At 48.1% G+C, this 11,314-nt stretch overlaps 1 protein-coding gene and 1 non-coding gene across 2 annotated transcripts in view; one reads left to right on the forward strand and one right to left on the reverse strand.

Moving 5' to 3' along the window:
• VAT1L (vesicle amine transport 1 like) overlaps positions 1–11,314 on the forward strand; it is a 123,177-nt gene that overhangs the window by 23,439 nt on the left and 88,424 nt on the right. The window contains exon 3 of the mRNA XM_036993813.2: positions 2,126–2,341. Within this exon, the coding sequence (XP_036849708.2) occupies positions 2,126–2,341 (216 nt within the window). The remainder of the gene's footprint in view (positions 1–2,125; positions 2,342–11,314) is intronic.
• Positions 1,385–1,527, reverse strand: LOC118967555 (small nucleolar RNA SNORA15). Its single transcript, XR_005054694.2, has one exon. It is a non-coding gene; the product is annotated as a small nucleolar RNA SNORA15 (small nucleolar RNA).

The raw sequence follows: 11,314 nt of genomic DNA on the forward strand, positions 1-11,314 counted from the left end.
TTGGAAGAAACTCAATACAATTTTCCTTCTACAGTTTTTACATAAGACCTTCCATCATGCCGGAGGTGGGATTCTGTGTGGCAGAACCCTAAATAGCTCCCTTGGTTTCATCCATTTTGCAAGGGAGGCTTGAGGAGGTGCTGCCAGGGGTGCAGCAGTAAAAGAAAAATTTGGGCTCAGTCACCCAGAACTCATTTCTGTTTCTTAAAAGGATCAAATAATGAGGTGAAGTTGGATATATATTTTTTTAAGTTGCCTCCTTCTGGACTCAGCCTGGGGCCGATGCTGTGGCTTTGCCACTTTTGCCATTGTGATAATGAAGTGTTAGAGATGGGACAAAGCTGAACGAGAGACCTGGTGCGCCAGCTCTGGAGGCAGTCAGCTCCTCTGTACTGTTACGTCTCTTGGGGTTTTCATGATTCTGTGCAGCAGAGGATGTCAGGGTCAGACCTCAGTTATCCACCAGTCTTAAATATCTTTTAAGATGATATTCCTGACAGTCATCTTTTGGTCTTTAACCTTTCCAGGAATTGGGACACTCACTGTGCCAGGAGCACAGCCTCTCCTTCCCATGAGTTCTCTCATTAAACAGCTATTCCTTCTGCTTCATGAAATATAGTGGGTCTATATTTAGCTTTTGATCAGTAAATTGTGAACTCCATGAGATCAGAAACCAAACTGTTCATTTTTTTTTTTTTCAAACCGTTCATTTTAAGAGTAACACTGCTTGCTCTCTCCTCATTTTGCATGCACGGTGCCACATGCACTGAATGCATATTATGTTATTTAATCTTCATAAAGACCCTGTCCTAATATTATACCCATTTTAGAGTTGAAGAAACTGAGATGTGAAGAGTTAAACTAATATTCCCAGACTGGGTAGGATCCCCTCTTGTACATCCTTATATAACTCTGTCTTCTTGGCAGCACTTATCTCAGGTGTAATGAATTAATTATTTTTATTTGGAATCAGCCTGCCTAGATTCAAATCCTGGCCCAGCTACTCTTTAGCTACATGACTTGGAGCATGTGCTGTAATCTCTCTTTGTCTCCTTTTAACTGTCTGTTTAAAATCTATACTCATCCATCTGTAAAATGCGACTCTTGTGGGACTCATCTCATAGGAGGCTTCTGTTGTTTGTTGAGTAGGGGTAGAGAGAAATGCTGAAAGGAAAACAGAGCAGGAGAGTCAACTGTAAAAATATACATAAACTAAAACACACATGCAGGAAAGCCATTGATTTATGGAGAACTCACTATGACCACAGCAATTTAAATATTGCATTTGAAAGTCGTAGCACATGCAATTACCTTCAAATAGCAGAATGGTTCAATTTAACTGGCACATGGCAGCTCATACAAGCTGCTGGTTATTAGTTCTTGTGTTTTTATTTCCCTTTAATAGTGATGTGTTAGGAAAATACTTAGCAGACCACATAGCCACTTTAAAGGGAAGACTGTTTTTTCTCTTTTTTTTTGCATGGTGTCTGGCTTTATAAAATACTGATAAAAAGTATTCAGCCATGCCTTCAGAGGGGTTTTGTAAGGATTACGTGAGTCTGAACATGTGACACCCTTAGACAATGCCTACCATGTAATATGTATCCAAAACATGTTAAAATGTTCGCTGTTGTTTCTCACACCTGGTGGCATGCTCCTATTTTGCCTTAACCTGGTTTCTCTGGTTCGGTCTCCTGCCCTTAGATTTACATGGCTCTTCCGATGCACCATGTGTCACATCCACTGCAATTAGTAATCCAGTGCTAACCTTTGATGTAAATAATACAGTGAGCGAGTCTGGCAGGGAATCTCCCAGGGTGGCAGAGGACAAAGGAGAGTAGGTGACTCCTGGCCTTGCCCATGCATGTTGTCTGTTTGTGCTCAAGAAGTGGGGTAGAGCACCTGGCCTCCATGGCCCCTGAGAAGTTTTCCTAGATGGGCTGCAGCATACCCACCCATGCCTTGCAGTTCAAGGCAGGTAAAGGTGTGCATATTTGAAGGTTTCAATGTTTTTTTTCTTTTCTGAGAAGGAATCTATACGTTTCATCAGATTCTTAAGAGTATTTGAGAAATTCCTCTAAAAAGATTAAGAAACCTCCACTGAACTTGTGCTTTCCATGCTCAGATTGGGGACCGTGTGATGGCATTTGTCAATTACAATGCCTGGGCAGAGGTGGTCTGCACACCAGTGGAATTTGTCTACAAGATCCCCGATGACATGAGCTTCTCTGAGGCTGCTGCATTCCCCATGAACTTCGTCACAGCCTACATGATGCTCTTCGAAGTCGCCAACCTCCGGGAGGGGATGTGCGTGCTCGTGCACTCGGCTGGCGGCGGTGTGGTAAGTTGGTGGTGCTTGTACGTGTGAGTCCTCTTCCTGGAAGTCGTCGCAGTGAGAGTGGAGTAACAGCTGACAGTGAGATTCCTGGGTGGCCATGTCCATCAGTAGAGATGAGCTGTACTGTTTAGGTGAAGGCCACGTGGATGGCGGGGCTCCTATAGATGATCGCATTGGAGGCAGGGTGAGCCTAGCGCTGGTTTCTCCGGAGTTTGGGAAGGACTCCAAGATGGCATGTGGGGGTTCAGAGGGTGTCACAGGTGGTTTCTATAGAGAAGTGTTCTAAGTCCTGGTGCTCTGATGAACTGTCACGCCAGTCATTGTGAGATGCCTCATCACTCATGTACTACAAATATTACCCGAAATACCGAAATGGCAGATGATCTACTTTTTCAATAAATTGCCATGGATTTGAGTTAGTTCCCTTATTAATGACATCATTATTCATGTGTTCTGTTATATTTTTTTGAGTGGGAGAGAGGTGACTGGAGACTGTACGAGCACGCTGGGAATTACACATAAACCCAAGTACACCCACGAGAGTGCTTGCACACGCGAATGTCATCTGTCAGGTGTGTCTTTGACTAGGGGAAAAATAATGGAAATAAAAATCACCACTGTGCAGTTCAGGGATGGCAGAAATTTCTTCCATGGTTTGGATGTACGTCAGTGCCAGTCATTCAGCACATGTTGTTTGCCTGCCAGTGGCAAGCACTGAGTTCTCATCATGGTCTACTGGCATTGGAGAAGAATCCTAGTCTTTCTGAGAGTGAGAGGGGTTATTCATTAATTCATCAAATATTTATTGAGTACATACTATGTTCTGGACTCTGTGGGCACAAAGATTAAAAAGAGGATGTCCTGATAACACCGTCTAGTAGGGTTTGAGAGCTTCTTGGTGTTGGTGATTCTGTGGTTTGATGAAGTCAGAGATGAATTCTTCTAGCTGGGTCTATCTTGAAGGTGTTTTCACTGGATGTTCTGCTAACATTGATTTTTTTAATCATGAATTTCTATAACTATCAAACCACCACTTGGTATAAAGCACATTGCTGTCTTGGCTTTCCAAGGAGACAAGCTCACACACAGAAACATGAAGGCAAAGACATGTAAGCTTTAGGAATTCTTTGAGAGGAATATCTTCAATCATGTTAGCAAAGTCGCTATTGTCTTTTGACCATGAGTAAAGATAAAATAAAAGCTAAATATCCCTCTGCAAAGAAATAGATTTCAGTGCCAGTGAATCTACAAACAGCAAGCAAGCCATTTGGAATGCTGGTATTTATGATCTGAGTGTGCTCAGCACACAACTATTAGAGACTTGTTTTCATATTTTCAAAATCAGCTCCAGTTTCGACAGTGGTATTGAACTCAGTTTTCTGAGACTCAGTGTTTAAACATTGGCACTGATGATGTTTCCTTTCATATTTTTATTTTTTCATCACAGTTATTTCCTGGAACAAAGAGGAATGTACCAAGGGCATGTGTCTCACAAAAGAGAACAAAAAATCTTGGGAAATAACATTTTTACCATGCCTTATCTGGGCTTACAGATACTACAACAGTAAGAACTAAAATTTGAAACAGATGAAGAACTGGGAAAAGAGACAATGAGGGTGGCATGGGCTATGATGTCCTAAAGCTTCGCTGAAGACTCTAGCTCCCTAGTAGTGGGTGCAAGGAAAGCGAGAGGATCAGCCCTAACCTAGTGTTCATTTGATGGAAACAAACCAGGCACTAGGGGACACTAACTCGTACTGGGTTTTGACACTGCGGAAGTGTTTCTCTCTGTGGTTTCCCATAAGAAATGTATGCTGACATGCAATGAACACCCTCAACAAAACTGTTACAATAAATGCAACTATTTCTTCGATGCTTTTTTTTACTGCATGCCCCTAAGGAAGTCTGATAGCACCAAAATAAAGCAACATTTAGTAAAAGCAAATATCCTGGGGCCAGAAGGATGTGGTCTGGCTTTCTCTATGGGTGGTTGAAAGGTGTGGTTGGGCTGCCCATCTTTCAGGTGTGTGGGTCTCCATAAATAGCATAGGCAGTGTGCAGCATTGAGTTCAATGTTACCGACAGGGGAAAGACTTCTGGCGAAGTTCACAGCCACGTATGTAAACACTCAACTAAGCTGGGCAGAGGTGACACTGTCTCACAAAAACCAAGGAACCCTACGGAGAGCCCAGAGCATTCCACTGCCCCACTGTGGAAAGACCAGTGAGTCACCCCCTCCGCAGAACTAGATTCCCCCCAGTAAGACCAGCCAGTACTTTCACAGTGACGGAACCTCCCTGGGGAATACTTTTTTGTGCACTACCTGTGCTACCCTGGAGAGGAACAGAGAGAGAATTCCTGTCACTGCTGGGCAAACCTGGTTAAGTGCAGCACCTAGCTGCATGGTTGCTGGGGCGGGCAGGACAACAGCCTTCCAGAGGGCCCTGTCCTAATCCCTAGCAGCCGTGAGTGTGTTACCTTACATGGCACAAGGACCTTGAGACGGAGCGATTATCCCGGATTATCCAGGTGGGCCCAGGGTAATCAGAGGGGTCCTTAAAGATGGAAGAGGGGGAGGCCAAAGAGTCAGAAAGATTTAAGAATGTAGCACTGCTGGCTTTCACAGAGGAGGTGGGGACCATGAGCAAGGCATGTGGGCAGCCTCTGGGCACTGGAAGAGACAAGGAAATGGATTCTCCCCTGGAGCTTCCAGAAGGAACAGCCCTGCTAACACTTAGATTTTATCCTGGAGAAACCCATTTTGGACTTCTGAGCATCAGAACTGTGATATAAGAAATCTGCACGGGGTTTTATTGTTTTTAGCCAGTAGCTTCGTGGTAACTTGTTGCAACAGCAATAGGAAGTAAGCGCGCCACTTTCCCTAGGCTGCCCCCTCTCCCCGCGCGGAGAGCCCGCAGAGGCCCGAAGAAAACACAGCTGGCACGTAGCGGAACTAGGGCTCATACCCTAATCTGGCTGACGCCAAAACCTGTTCTCTTTCCACTTGACAACCCAGGGTGTTGAACTCCAATCATTCATTCATTGAACAAATATTTGTTCAACCTCTACCCCATGCAAACTATAGACATTTTAGAGTCAAAAGACTGGGCCACATACATGTTCCCTGAGTTGATATTGATGAGACGACAAGATTAAACCTAATTCAGATCAAGTTTCCTAAACTGTGTTAATATAAATGTGTAGTTCTGACGGCACCAAGACTTCTGTCTGGTTTTCATCAAAGGCCAGGATGGGCAATTTTCAGACAGAATATGAACAACCGAACCTGTAATTTTGAAGGAAACTTTAACACAGAACAGAAGTCCCCCCTTATCCTCAGGGATAAGCCCCCCAGTGGATACCTGAAACTATGAATAGTAGTGAACTCTATAGACACTATGTTCTTTTTCCTATCCACACATACCTTTGATAAAGCTTAATTTATAGATTAGGTGCAGTAGGAGATTGGCAACAATAACTAATAGTAAAATAGAGCAACACTATGATAAAAGTTCTGTGACTGTGGTGTTTCTCGCTCTCTCTAAATACCTTATTGTCGTCTAGGCCCCCCTCCTCTTCCTGTGATGATAGGAGGTGATAAAATGCCTTTGTGATGAGGGCAATACTGTGGGCATGGCGACACAGTTAGGCTTCTGACGATATGGCGGGAGGATCATCTGCTTCTGCGCCTCAGTTGACTGTGGGTAACTAAACCCCCACATGAGGGGGAACCACTACACAGGGAAATAATTCACTCCAGGGTAGGCTGCTTTCTCAGTGGGCTTGCCCAAGGGTCTACACTGCTCTGTCACCTCTGAGGACACTGTTTCCCTCTGACAAAAGCACAACCAGATGGTCTGAGAAGCTCATGCCTCTAGCAAGTCTTTAGGACCAGGCTGGAAATGGGCTGACACTCTCTTAAAGGAGAAGCCACAAACATAAGTAACCAAGCGGGGCTCATGCCAGGAGCTTCATGAGGAGGGTCTTGGTGCCAGTCGCGCTTAACAAGCTACTCTGAGCATCTGGATTGGGGATGCGCTCAATTTCTGACGAGTGACATTCTTGACTGTACGTGGTCACTTGCATCTGTGCCTGACATGTGACACTTTCTGGTTTTTAGAGTCCTTGCACATTTTTCGTCATCTCTTCTGAACAGTGAGAGGAGCAGCCTGAGATGGGCCATGGATCTCGGGAAGGAAAGAAGAACTTAACCCTCAGAGAGGGTTCAAAGGCTGCTACTCAGTCACTGGATTGTGTTCACGGTGGGTGGGGCACTTCCCTGGGTCACTCAGATTACTTTGAAGGCAAAGCCACGGGAGGGAAGGCCAGAACTGACAGAGGGGGCAGCCTGAGGCTCCCCTCCTCATCTGCAGGCCTGCGGTCCCCCCCAAATGGCTAAGCACACATCATTTTGACAGGAAGCTCAGAGCCTGGGGTGAGCAGGAACCCTCAGCATGCTGGAGGACTTGGCATAAGTCATTCAAGTTCAGCAGAAAAGAGACAACCGTCTGCAAATCACTATGGGAGAATATTTTGCAGAGAATCAAACTATGGTTGATCATGAAAGTCACCAACATCTACCCAGCTATTCAAGAAGCCTGGTTAGCCCTTTCCCAACATGCTACACGTTTCCGTATCTGGTGACCCGTTCCTTTATTCATTCACCAGCACATATGTAGTGAGGGCCTACTTGGTTCAAGGTACTGAATCAGGCGCTAGGGATGCAACAGAGAAAAAGACAGATTTACTTCATTCAGTGAGAAGCCCTGTAAGTCAAAGGTGGTCATATGAATCGAATAATCACGTGGATCACTTTGCCAAGTGCTGTGAAAGGGAGATACAAGCCAACATGTATGCATATGATAGGGAACTGACCTGAGATAGAGGTGGGGATGAAATCAGGGAAGGCTTCACTATGGAAGTGGCATTTGCACTCCCATCTCAGGATGAACAGTAGGCAAACTGCACAAGAGTGGAAGTGGAGGCGCTGGTGGGCATTCATTAGAAGTAGAGGTGAGGAGCAGGGTAGGCAGGCCTGCATATAAAGAATTCCAGGCAGTAAACACCTCTTATATGCTGGTCTCACTCTGTCACTGCTCTCATATTTCTCTCCCTGTCTCATCTACTGCTGCTCTTCTCATGGCCCTGGGGTCTCTCACTCAGATTACAACAGCCATTTAACTGGCATCCCGTGCAGCATCCTGTCTCTTCAGTCCGCTCTTATTTGCAGCCAGAGTGATTTCCCTACATACCAACCTGCTCTGCTCCCCCCTTGCTTATAATCGACAGAGACTCCCTTTGTTGTCAGGATAGAGTTCAGTCTCCTTAACTCCTTGGCATGAATGACCCTCATCTCTCTCTCTCTCTGTGGCCACTTCTCCCTGTACCTCTTATGTCAGCAATACAGAAGGACTCGCAGCTTCCATAGGTGTGCGGCCGACATGGCTCCCCTTCGGGCTCTGTATAATCCTTCTGTAGACAGAGTTGCTGCTAGTAAGCAGCTATGTTTTTAAGCCCCTGAACCTAGCTGGGGCCCACACACCCGAGCTTGAGCCCTTGGGGTGGGTCAGAGGCTGTGTGAAGCACATCGCTTCCAAGCCAGCCCCTTCTTGTGAGGTCCACCACGCTCTCTCTCTCCCCAGTTTCCTGGCAGATGCAGGCTTGACCTGGGAGCACAGTTAGAGGTGGCAGAGCTTCCACCCACCCAGGACCTTCAATAATGCATTTTTCTTGCTCCGGCCTGGGCCTGCCCCACTGCCATTTAGACTTTTATGTAAGCAAGGGGAAAAAAAGACCCTTCTACTACTAAGATCCCAGGGACTGCCTGGTACAGCACCTGGCAGGCCCTTTGCTCCACACACAGGGCATCTGGCTTTCTGCACCTGCAGGCTGTACCCATCTTCTCCCTCGCTCTCCTAGGGCAACGGGCGAATGCACAGGCCCTGGAGTCAGACAGTCTATGTTCAAAGCCCACCTCCCCGGGCAAGCTAGTCAACTTCTCAGTTTCCGCACTCAATGAGAATAGTAACAACGCCTTTATTCCTCAGAGGGTTTCTATGCAGTGTTAAGTGAGCTATTTCTTCAGAGTCACTCACCATAGGACCAGACCTAAAAGAAGCGTTCGCTGTATCATTCTTGTTTTTAATGGTTGGTGTGCCCTCCCTGCCCTCTCCCCCTGCCACACAAGCCCCTCCGTCGGAGCAGCTGGTCTTACTCTTTCTGTGCCTTTTCTTTGCCACATAATAAATGCAGTAAACAATGCTGAATCAAAAAGCTGTCGCAAGCCATTTTTCTATGTTTTAGAAAGTTATTTGCTGAGCTAAGGAGCAACTGTCATTGAGTTAATCCCAGAAAAGAAAGATCATTCCTAGTGGTCTTGTAAATGTCAATGTATTGAGTGGTCTTCCGCGCTCTCGCTCACGCCAGCCAGCACTCTGAGTGTTCGTCCCAGTTTTTGTCTGGTTCCGGTGAGGGTTGTTAGATGCGGCCTCCTTTCCACAGGCCACCCACCACCCCCTGCATCATTCCAAGGTTCAGCTACGCTCAGTCTGTATCTCGGAAAACATTATTCCTTTGGCTCTCTCTGTACAGCCCTCCTCCCCGCACCGGACAGCGTATGATGGCAAAGGGCTCAGTCATGAACTCCGGAGTCAGACTCTCTGGGCTGAACCCCAGCCCCACCTTCCCAGCCACTCGAAGACTCAGTTTCCTCACCTGTAAAGCGGGGTGGTAGCAGTGCTGGCTAAGGTGGTGTTTGTGAACTCGAAGCAGTGCTTGGAGCATGGTGAACCCAGTGAAGTTTGGCTACTGCAATTTCCCAGGTTAAGAGGGTCAGTGTTGTTTCCTAGGCTGCAGTATAAATTAATAGGAGGGATCAAATTTGAACCCACATATCTACAGCCAGAAACTTCCAGTCCAGTGCTCTTGGCACCACAACACAGCAGTAGCCCCAGAAACATCTGCGTCTCCCCTCATTTCTTCTTCCTGCCCCTCTCCAGGACCCACAGATAAGGGAGATTTCACTGCAGCAAGACCTCCCGGTCCCCAGGGGCCTGCAATAGGAAACGGAACCTCTGAAAATGTATAGAGAGCGAAGTGGCTCTGTCCTACCTTCATGAATAACTGAAGGGATGTGGACCCACTGTGTGTCAGCATCAGCAGGAAGGGCCATGGCCTGGGGCTCATGGATGGCTTAGCACCCTCGTTCTCTATGTGATGACCCTGAGAAACAGGCCCTCACCCTCCTAAATGTCAAAGATGCTTCAGAGGCAGGGAGCAAGGCCCACCCCCCTGCTCTGACAACCTCTGACGCTGGCCACCAGTGCCCGGACTGCTCACCAGTGGGCCAGATGGCTTAGGGTAGGAAAAAATACATCGGGAAGCACTTCTTCCAAGCTATGTCTATGTCTGTAAAAGCTTCATTTGATCTTTCTTCTAGTTGCTTTTTACTTCTTTACAGTAAATCATGACTGGGTCAGAGCAACTCTATCATAAATATCATAAAGGTTTAATCTGGCCCCTGAGACAGGATTCATTTATTCAGTATTAGTTGAATAAATATGTCAGTTCATGAGGAAATAAGAGGATTGAGCCCAGTAGTTTCCGTACACTGTCTAAGAGGCAGATAGTATCACATCTCCATTTTAATAGAGGAAACTGAGATACAGAGATATTAAGTAACTTGCTCCAGGTCACACAGTGATGAAGAGGAAGATCTTGGTGTGTGAATCGGGTCTCTGAATGCAGAGCCCCTGTTTTTTAAGTATGGGACGTGCTGACAAGTGGGCAGTGCAGAAATGGGGCCCTGCTTCTGCTTAAGGTGAGCTGGGATGGATCCCACTGCAGACTGAACCGGGATGGATCCCACTGCGGACGGAGCCGGGATGGATCCCACTGCAGAGTGAGCTGGGATGGATCCCACTGCAGAGTGAGCTGGGATGGATCCCACTGCGGACGGAACCGGGATGGATCCCACTGCGGACGGAACCGGGATGGATCCCACTGCGGACGGAGCCGGGATGGATCCCACTGCAGAGAGAGCTGGGATGGATCCCACTGCAGAGTGAACCGGGATGGATCCCACTGCGGACTGAGCCAGGCTGGATCCCACTGTGGACTGAGCCAGGCTGGATCCCACTGCGGACGGAGCCGGGATGGATCCCACTGCAGACTGAGCCGGGATGGATCCCACTGCGGACGGAGCCGGGATGGATCCCACTGCAGAGTGAGCTGGGATGGATCCCACTGCGGACGGAGCCGGGATGGATCCCACTGCGGACGGAGCCGGGATGGATCCCACTGCAGAGTGAGCTGGGATGGATCCCACTGCAGAGTGAGCTGGGATGGATCCCACTGCGGACGGAACCGGGATGGATCCCACTGCGGACGGAACCGGGATGGATCCCACTGCGGACGGAGCCGGGATGGATCCCACTGCAGAGAGAGCTGGGATGGATCCCACTGCGGACGGAGCCGGGATGGATCCCACTGCAGAGTGATCTGGGATGGATTCCACTGCAGACTGAGCCAGGATGGATCCCACTGCAGACTGAGCTGGGATAGATCCCACTGCAGAGTGAACCGGGATGGATCCCACTGCGGACTGAGCCAGGCTGGATCCCACTGTGGACTGAGCCAGGCTGGATCCCACTGCGGACGGAGCCGGGATGGATCCCACTGCAGACTGAGCCGGGATGGATCCCACTGCGGACGGAGCCGGGATGGATCCCACTGCAGAGTGAACTGGGATGGATCCTACTGCGGACTGAGCCAGGCTGGATCCCACTGCGGACTGAGCCAGGCTGGATCCCACTGCGGATGGAGCCGGGATGGATCCCACTGCAGACTGAGCCGGGATGGATCCCACTGCGGACGGAGCCGGGATGGATCCCACTGCAGAGTGAACTGGGATGGATTCCACTGCAGACGGAGCCGGGATGGATCCCACTGAAGACTGAGCCGGGATGGATCCCACTG

The sequence above is a fragment of the Manis javanica genome, chromosome 17 (genome assembly GCF_040802235.1).
Source record: "Manis javanica isolate MJ-LG chromosome 17, MJ_LKY, whole genome shotgun sequence".
NCBI lineage: Eukaryota > Metazoa > Chordata > Mammalia > Pholidota > Manidae > Manis > Manis javanica.